We start from the raw sequence: 18,607 nt of genomic DNA on the forward strand, positions 1-18,607 counted from the left end.
ACCTTGCTTCCACATTTCCTACTACAGTGAGTCCCTCAGAGACCGGGAGCAGGGTTACCATGCCCAGCTGCCTGACAATGGACTTCACTAAATTCACTGGAGGCCGTGGTGCCCATATGTGTTCCTGCTATAAGGTTTAAATAACAATTTATCACAAACATTCCCCAGAGAGCCAAATGCCTCTGGGGAATCTTTGTGGTAAATTGTAATAATATATGTGTGTGTCTTTGTGTGTGTGTGTGTGTGTGTGTGTGTGTGTGTGTGTGTGTGTGTGTGTGTGTGTGTGTGTGTGTGTGTGTGTGTGTGTCTCTAAATACTGGGGTGTGATATTTTGAAGGTAATCTGTGGTGCCACCAACCGAGTGCTTATCAGTGAGGAGTTGTTCAGGACCACAGGCTTCAGCGTTCTCAGTGATTGTAACTGTTGTCACTCCAGGTGACGTCTGGACAGCTGCCTTGATGCGCCCACACACAGACAGACACGTGTGTCGCTTCCATGCAAAGCGGGTGGCAGGAAAAACACCAGGCTGTCCTGGCGTACCACAAAGCTGCAGCATAGGCATCATATATTTGGCATTTATAACAGAGGGAGGACTAGTGCACACATATGTACATGCCTGATATAGAATGAGTTACTTTTTGATCCAATGAACCCTCTCTAGGTCAGACAGTGCTGCAGCAAAAGACACAACAGCTCATTTCTTTGGGTCAGAACGCTTTCCATGTGTGGACTCACTCACTTTCAACTCTAAAGCTCTCTTTTCACCAGTAAACTGCTTTTGACAGCATAGTAGGGTTGAGCCTGCTTAAATCTCACCAAAGCTCGTAGTAATTTCTCAGTGTGTTTGAGCCACTATAACCTTTGCCTCTATGAGAAATAGCTCCATCACTCAGTAAGCCCCAGTGGCAAAGTTTCAGGCTTAACACAAGTGTAGATTAGAAATGTTTTAATGCTTTGTTAAAGGCTCAGCTGTGTTCTTAATAACTGCAGGAAAGACAGCTTGCATTTCTGAAAAATCCATATTTACTGGCCTCTTACCCCTGGTGTGGTTCCCTCGAAAGTGCTGCCCAGTCTCACAGATGGCACAAGAACTGATATAAAAGCAGAGACAGGCTTGAAATTATATATATATATTTTTTTATCCACGTTCTAACCCGTCTTTAAAACTGTCACTCCACTGACCTCCATTTCACTCCCCATCCTCCTCACTTTGCAATCCAGTAAAATGCACATGTACTAACAAACAACAACACTCTTACAAAGTGCAGAGAAGCTCCCTGATGGCATGACACCAAATGCACATCAGCTCTATACAGTTATTTGACCCGCTTTTTTTGCTTCTCTTTCTCATACCACTGACCTCCATTTTGTCATTTCACCAACTCTACTGCTCTCATTTTCCAACCCCCACCTCCTCTCTCTTTCCAGTGTCAGTGTGCTCTTAGAGGCAATGTATCAGTCACAGTTGAATTCCTTCCTCATACTGAGTTTTAGTTCCATCATATCCATCAGATAAAAAAGAAAGTGACAGACAAGCCATGTTCACTTCCTGTAAATCTCTAGTGATACTGAGTATCAGAGAATAGTTTTAGGCCTAAATTAGCTCATGATTAAAGAACTTGTCCTGCAGCAAGTCAAGGTCACGTCAGCTTGCGTTAAATCTAACTCTACCAAGTCAAACTTGTGCCGTGATTTCCTTCAGCAGAGATGAGGAATGCATCGCAAATGCGATGTACCTCATCTCCCCTGTATGACTTTAAACAGAGCAAAGGAATAATGAAGCTCAGGGGCATCTTGCTGCTGTCAAAGGCGAGAATGTGGGTGAAAGCAGATATTCTTTTATCCTCCTCCTCGCTGCAAGCAATTGTCATTCTATTCAGCCGACCCACATTAGGAGGAGAAAACACAGTCAAGGTCACACTTTTCACAGTTAAAAACTAAAAAGTGAAGGGAAGCCTGTGAGTGCGTGGCTAGTGGCACTTTACCCAGTGTGTGACTGCTGAAAAGCCCACAGGGTGACAGTGGCCCTGCCTGCACTTAACTGTGAATTAGTGATTTTAAGGTCATTCGGACCAGAGTGGAAAGACATGTTTGCAGTTTGTTGTAGTGATTGTGTAGGATTGTGTGTGTTGTTGTTGATTTATCAGTATCCATTGATCCGGCACAGAAAACCTCTTTGGTACAGGGGCTTAAATGGAGACCAACAAATTTTTAGAGCATCCTTAAAGCTGATGGCAAAATACGAGCATAATTAGGGATCAATGGAAATCCTTTAAGTGTATTTTAGAGACACACCCTAAAAACAGCCATCGACCTGGAAGACCCAGCAGGCTGAAGTGGGAGCAAGACTTGCTGATGATGTGTGCTCTGGCCAGATAACCCAGATTACATCTGGAGGGTTTTCAGTAGGTTGTAGGTCACTTGTGACGGCGGTAGTAGCGGCGTCTGGTGTAAAAAAGGAAACTTGTAGAAAAGCTTTTTTTACACCACTTCTCTCCCTCTACTGATTCTATTGCACTGCAATTTTAGTTTCCGTTCTCGAACTAAATTTGAAACCTTTTCTCTGTTTGTCTACTGCTCCCCCTCCTCCCAACTCCCACATCAACAGGAGGTGATATGTCTTGGCATTAATGTCACAGGAAATGATAAGGCAGTCAACACCAATACCCCAGAGCTTTCTGGGAGTTCTATTACATTAGTCTCACGTCGGATGATAATAACAGAGAATAAAGAGCAACCCTCCTTGGATCTCTATACCACTCAACTCTGACCTTTCAATAATCAAGCTTCAGCACTGCCATGACATCTGTAACAGCTCTCGTGCCCATCTGCCTCACTACTCCACCACTGAACACCTACAGCCTAGCACTCTCATTTCTTCTGCTTGTAATAATAAGAATGGTCTTCCTAACGATGAGCTTAAACCTCTGTCCACCCTTTTAAACTCAACCAAATCTACAAAGACGCCACCCCTTGTCTCAGTCAGGTGTTTAATCAAGTCTGTTAAAAAAAAAAAAAAACACTTCAATTAAGGGGATAGGCTAATGACAGCTTCATTCACTGAGTCAATGAGGTGGAAAAACCAGTCTTGTTTAACATTTGAATGGCTTCTGCATTATGGTAACTGAAAAACAAAACCCACAACAGCCTCATTTATGTGTGAGAAAGAAAATTGTCAGAGCAAGTGACTAAATTCCAGATAAGAGTAGTTCTGAAGTGGAGCCACAGTTACCGTGTCAGGAAAGCATTTTAAGTGATGCAAACATATAATGGAAGTACTGCAAGCAATCATGTGTCAATGCTGAGGTGGAAACACATCTATGGGTGTGAATAGGGCGTAAAGATAGACTGAACCACACTGATAATCTTTCTGAGCATTTTTATCTTGGGTTTTGCTCAATAATTTTCTGAGCAGCGGGCAATTGGGATCCCCATTTTGTGCTGATAATGGCAGGCATTAACTGTAGGCACATTCCTCTCAAGACACCAGATTGAATTTAATGAAGTCATGCCTATTAGAGTGCGCCTCCTTACAGTGTTACTGGCTCTTTGTGGGGGTGTAATCCTATAGACGGCAGCGTAGCAGTGAATTATGTTTTATCAGTGCTTCGGGCTAACATCGGAATCTTTGGCATGGGAGAGTGCCTGGGAGGTTTTAAATGTGACGTATGTTACTGGCTGAAAGGCTGTAACTAAAATGGCTGTGAATGAACTGGCCTATAGAGAAACAAAATCCATTTACACTGAGTGAAGCTGCCAGATTTGTAGAATTATGGGGTTTCCATTGACTGATTTGTGAACAACACATGGTCAAATTACAAGTCTTATGGTTTTTGCAAACCTTCTTTAAGCTGTGGTGATACCATGGAAGAGCACCCTAAATACATTATAACTTTACAAAGGGAGCTTGTAGATATGCATGGATAAAAAATAAAAAAAACACTGTTAACCAAACACAAAGGGTTTCACAGTTACAGGCCAACTGTCAGTTGCATTCCACGATAAAATTTTGTTATTCAATCACCCTCCTGATTCAGTATTATTAGTCATACTGTCCCAGAAGAGCGGGACCGTCCACCAATCGTGTTAAATTTACTCTCATTAAGCCTTTCTCTAGAGGATTTTCGGCCTCCTTCTCTTTCTTTTGTACAATACTCGTCTTCTCTCAGTGCCCCCCTCTTCCTGCCCCCAGTTTCCCTTCCTATCCCAGCCTGAGCTGTTAGGCTAATTTGAAATCCAGGAAACAAAGGTTTCTTTCAGCCCTGTCAGTCCAGCCACAATGCCAGCCTCAGTGCCCAGGCTATCCTCCGTTTGCCTGCCACACACACTCCTAGCACCCACCAAAGTACCACGAGAAGGGTGTCATTATCTCCCATACATGGGGCGATTTACACTTTAGCCCCTTTTATCCAACCAATTAGAGCTGCTCCGGGCCCATTGCAATGCCACAGGGTCTCTTTAAAGGGAATGACATATGCAGAGAGGCCACCAGTGCCATACCAGTTACAGCTGTAAATCAGACTCTCCCCTTTTCTCTCAGAATTTTTAATGAAGATTAAAGTAAATAACCTCAGGTGGGAGATTTAAGAGGCATAATGATTTTGCAGAAAGTAATCATGTTCAAGTTGATACTTAATGATTGACTGGAGGCTGCAGGCAGGTTTTATACCGGTGAACTCACTGTTTCAAAAACATGTCTGCTGAGGCACATCTGGCTTCCATAATGCTGAACTTATACCAATTTAAATGCAGAGCTGAGCAGCAGCTGACCTAATTATAGTGAAATTTGGTGCTCTCCGGAACCTAACTTGTAGTAAGAGACATGCCAGTTTTAAGTCCTTCACTAATCTCAGTGAGACACACTGCTGACATCTGTCTCCAGCGGTGACTCACAGCAAACAGCAATGAATTCTGCAGCTGTCGGCCAAACACTTTTTTTTAAATAGTCTTCACCTTTCCAATTACCAACCTGTCCTGCAAATGAGTGGAGATATGTATTAAATGTATATATTGACATTAATCTTTTAACTCCAAAATGCAATTGCAGAAAAGTGTTGCTGAAGCCATACTGAAGACATACTGCACAAAATACTCATTAGAAAATGCAAAAAATAGTACAATGCACCCAAACTAGAGCCATGAGCTTAAAACAAATCAAATTAAATGTAGCATGATAAGTCTGTTCCTTCTTTTGTCATATTGCTCAACTCCTCAAACAATTTGCTACTTCAGAGTCACTCTGTATTATTCCTGCCTTGACTTTACTGTCAAGGGAGCATGGACTGTTGCATCAAAGAAAGCTGTCTACAGGTGAGAGACTCACACTGGCTTCCTGTCAGACTCTGTTCATTTCTTTCCATCCCTTTATGTCCCCCTGTCTGTGTCAAACATGCTTCCTTAAAGCTCTGTGCACCTCTCAGTCAGTGTGATTTTAATCTGTACTGCTCTCTTGTTCATTCCATCTCCTCATCACCAGCAACATCTCAAATAAATGTAAATGTAATGTAAATACATGACCACTGGCAAAGATACGCCACCCACGCTCTGTGCTGGGCGTTTGTCTCCTCTAATGAGGTCAATTAGCTGTGAGTACATGTTAATGGCAGCACTGAAGAGGTCAGACATTGTCCAAAGTGGGCCACAGACAATAAAGGTTTGCTTGATGATATTCATGGAGGCAGGAATGTGTAGAGCTCAGATCAAGAGAAACGGCGTGGTCATGCTTCAGCCAGCCAGATTTCAGTTAAGAGAAATGGGCTCTGAGGTGGAGTTTTTATAATGAGGCATGCCACTAATGCAACAGCTGCGGCAACAAGTTGAGTACTATTTACACAAAGGCGTTCCCATATATTTGAAAATATTCGTTGATTAAGTTTTCATGTAGGATCCCGCCACCTTTTATACCAGAGCATATTTCCCATGGCCTCAGTGTTATTCCTGTGATTACAACTCCACCCTGGATCACAAAAGGGACATCACAACAGGCTTGAAGGCAAGGTGTTTCTACAGTCATTACAGAGTAATTAAACCTGTCTACGCATGTCAAAAACATACCAGCTTGTGGCTCTGCAAGCACACCCTAAAAAAACCACAGCCTACATTAAATAAGAATGACTGTGGGTGCAGTAAGTATACAGCTCTATATTCTCAGCCTTTGGTCCATTGTTCGACAACTCAAAAAGTGAAAAGCGGTATGCTCCAGTTTTCTCCTGGGCACAAACAGGGCTTGAGAATAGTCAGTGATGAATATCTGTTTGTTTTCTTCAGCTTTAGACAGATAAAAAGCCTCGGGCGACAACATCAACAAATGCCCTTGTTGTTTTCAACAGCTGCAAGGAAACAAGAGGGGACACAACCCTCTGCTTTAAACTCAGAAGCGAGTTCATTTTCAAAGTATTGACATAAGAAACAAATCTCTGCAATGCAGTGCATTTCCAAGAACAGTAGTTTGCCCAGTCCTCCTGTGTTGATGCTTAAAATCATATGAACAGTGTGGATAAGGAGCATCCTCAGTGGCTTCATCTCCAACTTAACAAATAGAACAAATTAACTGAAATGGAAGAACAGTGTGATTTTGGTTCCATGTCTCACCTCTCTCATCTCCTGGGAGATGGTGTTAAGGCGTTCATTCTCAGACTGGGTGTTGGTGAGGACGTTGCGTGCCTGCCGGAGGTCGGTCTGCAGCTCCAGGACCCTCTGCTCGTAGTAGGCCTCCTTACAAGCCGACTCCTGGATGAGAGACTCTTCACGGCTCTCGCCATCCGCTGCCACCTTCCTGTGGTTGGAGTAAGCTTGTCCAAAGGCCTGGAGATACAGTAAAGGAGGAAAAGAGCTGTTGGTTAGAAACTATAGTATTAATTCTTCATTAATTGTTAACAAGATTTAGTTGCCAGACTACAGATATTTGTAAAAGTACTAGATGGAAATTATAACTTTAAGTATATGGATTGTGACTGACAAAAGGTTTACTCGTGATTGAGCCATTTTAAAGTGACACTGATCTCTTCTACTGAGGTTCAGCTGAGGACTGGGGCCCAAAAAAACCTCCCAAAATACAACCTTCGCTCTGTAGAGTTAATCAGTTAGGCTCCATCTGGGCTGCATCATCCCGTCTTCCCCCCTGTTCGCCCCCATCTCTCCCTCCTCTTGCTGCAGGATATTGGCTTTCCCTGCACGTGCTCTGCAGTGACTCCGCAGATGGGAAAACCAAACGGGAAAAGTAGAGCAAATGGACTAGTGTCTGGGTGATCAGGAGAGGCCTGTATTCTAATGCTCTTACCTTACCTTAGGAGATCATAGCAAAGCAAGGCAAGGTCACCAGATATTATTTGATTTTACAGACAGCATAAAAGGGATGAACTTTGTGAAGATTAAATAACTACGGAGGACATAAGCCAAAGCTTCTACCTAGGGGGATATTCTAGGCTGTTAAGAGTCATTTAGTTTGTGCAACATGAAAGTCTGTTTCATTAGTTTTTCTACTGCCTCAAGCTTGACCTTAATTTGTTAATAACCTGCAAGGTAGTAACAAAAAACATGGTCTGAGGCAGAGGCAGACCTTCACTGCAGCTGAATCTAGGTTAGGCTACGCTCACCCTTCTCAAAATAATCACCCTACTGATTACAGATTTCATCTCCAATCACTCCAACCACCGGTGATCGGATGGAAATTCCGATTGTTATCTCACCTCACGGCTCGAATGCAGTCAGTAATCTGAAATCACCTGAGGCACTGGATCTGACCTGGTTTGCAGCTCCAGCACACTCTCTTTTCCTGCTACCCCATTACACTGCACGTGACTGGCTGCTGTGAGATTTTCTCTGTTTGACTGTGTATCGTATTAATCCCAGTAATTCCTTTAAAGAGAGGAAAATCAGGAAATTTGTATTCGTCAAACTGACCTACTTGCAGGACTTAGAGGAATATGTGAATGCGTACAAATAGTTCAATGGACCACAGATGAGCGTGACGTCATGTCTTGTGCATGGAGGATAGAATATCTTTTACAATCCAGGAAAGATGATGGCAAAAGCAGAGAGTTAGCAAAGAAGAACTGATAAACTGTCACACAGAGGCACAACTATGCTTTATTTAGAAGCATCTCGGATAAAGTTAGCATTATCAACTGACAAGTGTTAGGAACTTCTCTCTATAGAAAACTTTCTATTTAAAAAATGTATTAATGTACTAAAAATGTCACAATGCTTTTTCATTTTTGCAAATGAACTGGCAACATTTTTACCAAATTAGATCAAATATACCAGAGGTACAATTAGATGGTTCATGATCAGTCTTATGATAGAAAATTTATCTGAAACAAATTTGATTAAATTCTTTCGATGAAGTAGATCTTTAATTAATAACAAGTTCAGTTTCTCAACTGTGTAGATTTGTTGCTTTTTCTTGTGGACAGTGGACTACATTTATGGAGGTTTGAATTGTAGGTTGAATGATGCAGGCAATTTAAAGATCTAATATTAGGCTTTAACTGTGATGCACTTCTTACAAATTTTCTGACATTTTAGGGACCGAATAATTAAATGATTAATCAAAAAAGTGGTCTGCAGGTTCACCTGCAGGTGCTTTGCTGGTAATCATAAAACCAAGATTCCCATGGGTGTTTTTTGACAGCCAAAGTGTCTAATGTTTGGAGTTCTAAATAAGAGTGCCAGCTAAATACGTCTTCTCGGACTTCCCCCAAGTCACACCATCAATCAGCAGGAGACTGCATTTGATTAAAAAGTCATTACAAGAGACGGGATTAACCCAATCAGAAATCGGGGGAATCCCGTCATTATAATCTTGTTGCACAGTTAGTATTGAATGCCCTCCAATCAATCCAATCTCAGAGGACTGTCCTTCAAACAAGCAGGGCCCCTAGGTCAAAGACCTATTGACCCAAGGCCTTTAATCTCAGCTCCCCAATCGTGGGTTTAGGCTACTTCTAAGGGAGGGTAAATTGGGGACGCACGCGACCAAGCTTATAATCTCACAGTGAGCTGCCCACCCAATTTATAATTCATTTTTAGCTTGCCATATGTTGCAGTTTTTACATTGGCATGTGAGCATGCATTATTAATCTCTTGTAAAGCTAATCAAAGGTCTTTAGTTATTAGCGCGCTGTATGGGTTGGATTTCCTCACAGATGACTATGGCTAACACTATAAAGCTACATAAGGAAAAGTCAATAATTCAAGAAATGTATCCTTCTAAAGAACCCAATATCTGACTCCAGCTAAGTGCATGCATCATGGGCTGAGGTCAGACATCCTGCTGGGTGGGTCATTTTACCCTCGGTTGCCATTTCAAAATCAGAGTACAAAACCACCTTGATCAAAGCTTCATGTGACTGTGGGGTGGATAAAAAATATATCATTCACGTCTGATCTGAGTTTGAATTTTTTTTCAGCTGTCAGAATGATTCACGTACTTCCCAATCAAAGACAGAGGATCTAATTACCCAAGTCATATGTTGAACAAACTAAAGACAACGGTCTTTAGTTTGTTCATGTGGGTACATGGATGCAAACTAATTGAAGGAAAGAGCTGGCTGCTATGCTTGCATCTATGTCAAAACACTGGTTTCTCAGTTAATGAGATTTATGTTACACTCCCGGTGTTGAACTTAATCATCTATCTGTATGTTTATCTGTCAGCAAAACAGATGTTGCTATGACAGCATGTTCTTTAAAAAGAAAGTCTTGGATCTTACAAAGATCGCTTGTGTGTTTGTGTTCCCACTGATTACAGGGTGGAACAAATCTGGACTCAAAGATCCATCGCACCTCTCCGCTTTGTGATCCCTGCTCAGGAATAGGGGGGAAATGCTAAACACTGGCTTCTGAAGACTGAAAACTCCCTGCTAATGTTCAACAGCTTACACGACATATAAGAAGTTAAAGTGGAGAGAATATAGGGCATAGAGTTCACTCTGGTTTTCTCAGCTCAGGATCCTCCTGCGCAAGCCTCTCTAATCCAGTGAGTCAAGAGCACAAGGGAGATGGGCTTTGGGTCTCTGACAGGTAACAAACAGATCAATACAGCTGGCCTCAGAGACCCCATGGAGCTGAAGTATACATCTAAAATTCTATTTTCAGTTCCTACTCTGCTTGCAGAGAATAGTGTTTCTGTGGAATGAAGGGAGAATAGCAGAGAATAGTGAGAATAAGTCTTGGGGAGCCCATGATTTATAGGACCAAAACCCAATTAGAACACCCTGGATTTGATTCTGGCTTTTCTATCTCTGGTGCAGCACCAATCATCTCAATGTTAAAATTTCCATTTAGCCCCTTGTGGTATCTCAGGATGGCTTTAACAGGAAAGTAAAGCTTGCTGCACAAAGCCCGGGAGGAAAGGCAGACAGAGAGAGGAGTCAGACAGCTCCTTTGTTGCTGGAAGAGACTGAAAGAAGACAGAATAGAGAATAAATCTTCTTTATCCTTTGAATTTTCAGGAAACCAATAACCATAGTATTTTATATTGGTTGATTAACAAGCTGAACAAAATAAAGAAATCTAATAACAATCTCCTGATATGATGCCAAAGATGGCACAACAAGACATGCCTGCAGAGCAATACCAGACAACACACTCATGAGATTCAGAGCTGTGATATGAGATTGTATTTGGATCAGAGTGGGCTGATGCTGAGCTGATATTTTCCATCTCTTCAGCAGCATTCTTGGGCCATGACAGTAGCTAAAGCTGAACAATATCACACTGTGTCATTTGTACGAGTTGCATTACTTATACAGAAGGCTGGTCAGTGTTAGGGTTTCTCATTGCAGGCGAATGCCGAGGAGGAGAGGTGGAGCAGGGAGAGGAAAAAAAACCACACTGAATGGATCCTCATGCCTCGTGAATCACAGCTCACGTGGAGTCACAGTTTGTGATGATAAACAGACATGCTCTCTTTTTCCCGTCTCCCCGCTCTTCTCTCCATCTCCATTCACAGGCCACTGAGCAGCCAGCAACTTCATAAAGACAAAATCGCTTGGAGGTGTGTGTTGAGTCTATATTTAGCTGTCTGATTATCAGCTGCTCATAATGCAGATCTGTCGGGGCATGAGGTTAAAACGCATCGGGCAGAACCAGTGGGTTCCTGTATGACCTACAATTGCAGGTTGACCCACTACTCTATGAACATCCTCACTGCACTTCATTTATTTGTCTGGGACCTCATAGCTCTCCATGCTATTTCTGTGTCAATGTGGTTCTTCTGTCAGGAATGCAAACCATGTGACGTGGGAGTGTTTTCTTTTAGTTCACACAATTTACTGAGAACACTGTTGCTGCTGATGATAAGTTCACATTATACCCAACACAATGACACTTGCTTAAATGAGTAACAGAGTTGTTAATTATTTACTTCAGACTTTACTCTTCAGTGGGAGTGGGACGGAAAAGAGAAGCGATTCACTGTCATGCCCTGACAAATCCGTGAAGGTTATGATTAAGTCTGTGCTGCTTTCTTGCTTCTTCTTGCTTTACTGTCTTCACAAGCAAATTTGGAACATCAAACATTTTCTTCAGCCAAATATGCAAAATTACGTGAGTAATAGATAACATAATGTAGAGGACACTGTCATGTTTAACAGTTTTATGTATGCAAAGTGTTATATGTGCTGAACAGAAGGAGAACGAAGGAGATGAAAAAAAAAAAAAAAAAAAAAGAGAAGGAGGGTGTGAGAAATATAAATGAGGGAGGCAGAGATTTTAGTTGTTACCTGGCACGGAGCCACACTGATTCACTGCATAGCAGAAAGCTGTTGGGCTATTATTCACATACAGGCCCGGGCAATTTCGCAGACTCGCACACACACATCCCGTTTCCAATTTTCCCAGTGTGCCCTACAGTCAGCCATACTGGCACCTGGTACCCGAGCCAAGCCATGCCGAGGCTTGTTCCCCCAGTCTGAGATAAAGGAGGAGGAGGCGAATGTTCAAATGTCTCACAGGGGTTCTACCAACACTGCAATGCCGATGGCAAGGAATACACCATGGAGAATATAAGACAGCAGAGGTCAGAGAACCATCTACCTGCATGTGAGTTTATGAAATGCACATTTTCCTGAAAAGAAATGATTTTGCCTCAAGTAGACTGGCTGAATTTTTCACTTCCATCACGAGGCACGAAGGGCGTGAACCTCCTAAAAAAAAGCTGCGCCAGATTGTGGATCTATTGTGTTGCAGGGCAGGACAGAAAAAAAAAACCCGGAGCCATTGGGAGAAAGTCCACACATGCAATTAAAGCAGACACACATGAATGCGCACGTGCGCGCGCGCGCACACACACACACACACACACACACACACACACACACACACACACACACACACACACACACACACACACACACACACACACACAGGCCTCTGCGAACAAGCAAGTACTAATCAGACTCATGAGGCCCTTTACACAGCTGACTGAAGAAGTCATCCTCAACCATAAAAAAATATCTCTATAGCATAATTGGCCTGCAGGAGCCCAGTGAAACAAAGTTACAACATAAATTCCCTCTTCTTACATCAGGCAGTAATGATCAAGCTCTAGTGAATGCTTTCATCTGATCTGGCTGGGGAAAACTACATGTCATATTTTATTCCGACTTCACATAGGCCACTAATGTGAAGTCAGCGTTAGATATTCTGTGTGAAGTCAGTCTTTGGTCAGATTAGACTCCATGTTCAAACATGTGCTAATCTAAATTCATTATACGTCTACAAAGACTGGATCTAGAAGAAAATGGATCTTCTTTACAAGGTGAAACACCTGAAAAAAGAAGGACTATGCCCACACTGCCATTACACTGTCTGTGTTAGCCTGCAGGCTCCTTACTGTGTTCACAGACTGGCTCCTGTGTTATTACAGGGAAAAACAATAATTATACCCCAAGCAGTGAGCTGAAGATTCTGCAGCTGAGCACAGTTTACCTAGCATTCAGCCAATATAAGAAGATAAGGAGAAAATATACATACATGATACGGAATATGCAATAGAACGAGAAAAGAACATTTTCATGCCGGTAATGAGTGAAATACAAGATGAAGTCTAAAAACAAACCATATTCCACTATCAACATTTAGAGAAAAAAACAGATGTTGGTAGATTTAAGTTTTTCCTGAAAAGCTTTGTCTTGACTTGGGTTACTGTTTTTGTTTCTGATTTCTATGCCTGTTTTGTCTTGTGGGACAGGGGAGGTATACCACAAGGTATTAAACTCAGCTTTAGTATTTAATCTTGGAAGTCAATTAATCACAAGGAGGCGTCTGTTTATCCCTATCTGTTTGTGGCTCTATTGTTCAGCTTCTAAATCTGCGACAGGATGGAGGAAAAAGCCTCAGAGTGTCTCGGGGGTCTCTGGCTCCAGTACACCACATCAGCGTCTGAGCTGGGATCTGGGTTCTTTATCACCATTCATATCATCGCAATGTTCGATAGCAGCACCAGCTCTGGGCACTGGCAACCTCAAGCATTTGCAATGCAAAGAGAGCCTTATCAGCTGGCGCCTGCCTGTTGTCAGCCTGTCTGTCCCCCTTTCTGTCTGACAGAGATCTCCCAGACACACGTGCCCGCACCCCAGGGGAAGAGCCGTTGTTATGGTTACAATGCCAATTACAGTGACGCTGAGGCGGTCAGTAAAAGGCAAGGCACGGGGTGCCAATGACACAGATGGCTGTTTTAGAGCTCAGCCTAGCACAGCCTGTCCTCCCATGCCTCTCCAATTAGAGATTTGTTTGCACAAAAAAAACATGCAGGTCTGCGGTTGCTTTGAAGTATTTTAGCTCTTTGCTATCTGACCAAGTCAAAGCCATTGTAAACAAGCAGTGACACAGATTGAATCGTTTGTCTTCAGTGTCTATTTCAGACTATTTCCCAAAAGACTTTACTCCCTGTGGAGCCTTCGCATATGACTTCCACAGCTGAACAGCCTCCTGTGGTTACTGGCCTAAATGACAGATAAGGGGAGCAGCTGGGGCTGCAGTTGGTGCCATGCGCACACATAAGCACATATATATGCATGCATCCGGGAACTCAGTAACACACCCAACACGTGATTATATTTTCTTCCAAAGTCCATGGTCAGGTTTGCTAGAAGAGAGAGGAGGGCAAAGTATACATTGAATCTGTTTGTTTGTACATTTGCTCTCAGTCAGTGTAAATGGGGTTTACCTTACCAATAACCATTTATTAGATTTATGTTATATATCACACCTAATGCATTTCCCCTCATCATCCTATACTCACACATTAGTGCCGAGAATGTCTAATCAATCAAGGTGAAGCATTGACAGAATGGGGGAGGGACTGCAGAAACTCATCTCTTTTTCCTGGAGTTTTCAATCTAAGATTCCTCAAAAATCGACTTGAATACAACTATTCATCATCCCTGATTGACTCTGTCCCCTACAGTCATGAATGAGGCTTACCTTATCTCACAGTCTATCCATGTGATGTCTCCCCTCTCCTATCTGTCCATTCACCATCACCACCCTTTGAAGGTAGTCTCCTGGGAGGGTTCAGCCCTTGCTCCTGGCCAGACAGAGACTGACGACCTCCCCTCCCCATTTGCAGTAATCAAATCCTTTTTGTGATTGTTTGTGCACACATTCCCTCTACCAGAGAGCGTAAATCACAGGTCAGGGTTGCAACTCTTTCATATGAGGCCAAGTCCATTTTTTAAGAATAAGGTGGGGGTTTGGTAGGCTCACACTATCACTGTGCACATTGATTGTATCTGTGTGTAAATAAAATACTGTAGATTACAATGCAGTATCTGTTGATAACAAACACTAATTGTCTTGGGTTTGAAAAACACAGTTATTTTATTCCATATTCAAACAACACTTGGTTCATTAACTAATACTTTCTCTGACAACACAAAAGAAAAGAAAAAGATCAAAACACAATGCCCTAAAGAGATTTGCTGAACAAATGCAGGGAAAAAAAACACCTGCAGTTCTTTAATCAAATACAAATTTATTAAGCAATGAGTCTACAAAAATAATGATAGCTGGTTAGTTGTAGCACTTTAAACTCATTAAGCCCGCTGATAGAGGAACCTCTATTCCTCTCCAATCTAAAAGAGAGTGAGGTGGTTCCCACAGGAAACCCATGCACTGCCCAGTGTCCCTCCCACCAAACCTCCCTCCCTTTCTCTGCCTACAATCCCCATTTCTCAAGAACCGCTGAGAGACTGGCACACATCCAATTACAACCTCTCCTCTCCAGGCCCAAACTCTAATGTTGTTATTGCTGTACAGCTGCCCAAAGATACAATTGTCTTCTTATCTACTCTCTACTCCCAATTCCTCTCTCTCCCCTGATCAACCATGCCTGAGGGTATCAAAGTGTGGGCTCCATGAGACTTTGGTACAGCACACTGCGACAGGGGGGACCCAGACCCACTAGCCTATTTACAATAGGAGCCTGGGGAAGGGGGAGGAGAGTGGAAGGTGGCAGGCAATCAGTGTGGCGTGTGGGGAGAATGTAGACATATTGCTGTTCCCTCATTGCACTGTGATGTTGGAAGTTAAAAGGAGCCCCAGGGAGAAGGGACAGCCCTTTGAAATTGGGTTTGCTAATGTCTGAATAGATGGCCCATTAAAACGAGAAGGGAGATGCTTTTCAGAGTGTGCCCCCTGGTTTAATTAATTTAGTTGAGATAGGAAGCACTACTTTGCCAGACAGTGAATAATTGAGACGAGTGGACTGTGTTGAATTCTGAGGAACCAGAGAGGGGTGTGCCAAAAAGTAGTCATGTAATACAGAGACCACTATCTGATCCATGATCTCTTCCTCAGCTTCATCAGACAAGAAAAGGGCCTGGAGAAGAAACTGAAAAAAAAAAAAAAAACTGTTTAGAGGGAGGATATGGGTAGGGCAAGTCCCTTCGGATATGTGTGCATGTGTGTATCTAGGGGTGGGGTTGGGGCACCCACCATCTGTCTACTGGCTACCCAAGGTTCAATCCCCTCTTGTCAAACATGCTAATAAGCATGTAGTGCACCACCTCCTCCTATATTTTGTTCTTCTCTCCTAAACTGAGGTAGTTAAAAATACCCCTTATTGGGAAAATGTCCATCAAGCATCCGTCAACATCATATTTCAAGACGTCTTTATGAGCACATCGACAACTGGAAGTCTCTGGTTGTTTCCTGTGTTCAAATAAATTAGTCTATAGATTGCTGGTGGAAACTTTCAAATCCACTTTTGTCAAGTTTAAATGTTAATGTTTTTAGTGGATCACTGATGTTTGTTAAGATTTGAATGAGTTCAGATCATGGGGAAAATAACTGAGGTACAGCATGAGAAGTACAAAAGTGACTGAAGCTTGGTGACTTGATTTGCTATTGAATCTTTGTTCCTCTTTCTGTTGCTGAAAGTAATAATATCCAGAACATTGTGAAAGGAAATGCTGCATAATAAAGGTGGATGTTAACACACCAGGACAGGCAAAGCATAATTCCTCTCTATAAAAAAAAAGAACTCCTTGTTAAATGGATGTGACCACATGTGGTCACGTCCTCTGATCCACTAAAAGGTATCCGCTCTGATACAGAACCAAATTTCATATGCTTCCTATCTGCTATAAAAAGACTACTCACAAATAAACAGGATGCAGAGCTGGGGGCCAGAGAGGCAAGCTGTGACTCATTTCAATAGGAGGAAGAAGAGAGATTTGATGGACCAGAGGTTTGCTTAGACTCAGCAAGAGTCTTTATGATTACGATAAACCAGTGGGCAAGATTTATCATCAAAACACAAAGCCATAAACGAACATTAGAGGTTGTTGACGTGTTTTATATGAGGGTGTCATTTTGTGTCGATCAAGTTGGATTCTGTAGCAGAGAAGATAAGGGAAGCCTGTGGGCAATCTAGTACAGACTTAAACTATGGGCTCTATTAAAGGAATGATGCAGGGAGAACTCGTAACAAAAACAGTCTCAAAACGATGCCCTACCCACACACCAAGCTGAGTCACCTGTTTATATAAGACACCACGGTCTCAAGGCAAATAAACATGACCCCACTGTGAACCAGCTATCTTAACTACAATGCAGTTCATAGGCCTCCAGCGGACGGGGCCAAGTGTTTGAACATGAAAACTGAGTAACTATGACAGACATTATGTAACTTGGCATCTTGTGTTACCAAAAGCTTTAACAGCCAGATACTGTTATCGTTTACCAAACTTACGTAACATGATGGTTTGTGTTATTGTTGCAACATAAACTATAGTTTTAAAAAAGCTCACAAATGTTAATCAATTAAAAAAGCAAACATTTATGGTGATAAAAATAAACGGGTACTGGGTTCAATCAGCTGGGGAAAGTATAAAATATTATCCAAGACACACAAAGAAACTACACATTATAGACAACTGGACATGTAGGAGTGAAGAGATAAGTAACCTTTGTGTTTCTTACACGCTTCTAGCTCAGTCATGTGCATTTACAATGCCCTCTTTGTTGACCGTTTATATTCTGTGTGAAGACAAGAAGGAAAACCATAGGCTCAGAGAACCATGTTGTTTTGTCAGAGGCATACAGTCATTACTATGACCTCATCCTCCGCTTTTAGCCTGGACTCATGCCGGAAGTGGCCCTAGTCTTCACTAATTGGATTACAGTAGCAGAATCATGACCCTGCTGGACAGCCGTAACGCTGCTACATGCACTTCTGACTTGTGTAAATGCTTAAAAGAAATCTTAAAAAATGGGGTATTTAATACATTTAGCTAAATCATAGCTGTAATTGTAGGCTTTACAATAAATGAGGAATAAGAATAATTAACAATAAAAATAGCTGGGTTTGGGTTTAATTTGATAGACTTACTTAATTTGGACTTCCGGATTTTCATCCATATTTACTGTAGCCAGAAGGCAGTATTTCAGAGTGTGATCTGATGATGCACACAGAATTAGATAATATTTCTAGAAATAGTCACAATGATAAAACTTCTGAGAGGCCTGGTGAGAAACTTTCAGAAGAAGGCAGGACTTTATAAATACACGATTCTTTTTATCTAAACATACTATACAAACACTCCATTATTTAAACGGGAAGCCCAAAAACATTCCTGGAAGCCAAAACAATTCCTTCACTGAGGCCTTGAACACTCGACAGTCCTCCACTAAAGCTCCACAGTAAATGTGGCCTCTATTTGAACTGTTGATTGGTGCTAATGGTATTTTGTTTATTAGAGTTAATGACAAAAGCTTTTAAAATCAGTCAGGATTAGCAGCAGGCTATTATACCGAAAACTAGGCGGAATGACTCATTTATTACTCCGCAAAACCGTACGGTTGTCCTGCTGTGTGTGTGGATCCTGTGGATGAACTGACCTGTCTGGAAACTTGAAAAGTTATTGTGAAGGTGGTCTTTACAATAACTTGCACATCTTTATTGAGACTGAGATTGATGGCACTCAGAGAACAGCCGCCGGAGTAGGCTAATGGACCAGACGAGAGTGAGCAGGGCAGTTTTCCAAGAACACCTGACAGCCTCTGTGTGGCATTACCCAAAAAAAGCACCTACCTGTGTCCTTACTATGGAGGTTGCTAATGAGTGTGGCTAGGCCTGGCAGGCTCTCAGACTGCCGTA

The 18,607-nt window shown here is 42.2% G+C and overlaps 1 protein-coding gene across 1 annotated transcript in view; it reads right to left on the reverse strand.

Annotated features, from left to right (window-relative positions):
* Positions 1 to 18,607, reverse strand: part of LOC138192584 (protein bicaudal D homolog 2-like) — a 42,503-nt gene that overhangs the window by 18,124 nt on the left and 5,772 nt on the right. Inside the window, exon 2 of the mRNA XM_069140067.1 lies at positions 6,592 to 6,804. Within this exon, the coding sequence (XP_068996168.1) occupies positions 6,592 to 6,804 (213 nt within the window). The remainder of the gene's footprint in view (positions 1 to 6,591; positions 6,805 to 18,607) is intronic.

This window comes from Embiotoca jacksoni, unplaced genomic scaffold (genome assembly GCF_022577435.1).
Source record: "Embiotoca jacksoni isolate LCO1_2020_lvr unplaced genomic scaffold, fEmbJac1.0.p SCAF_9, whole genome shotgun sequence".
NCBI classification, from domain to species: domain Eukaryota; kingdom Metazoa; phylum Chordata; class Actinopteri; family Embiotocidae; genus Embiotoca; species Embiotoca jacksoni.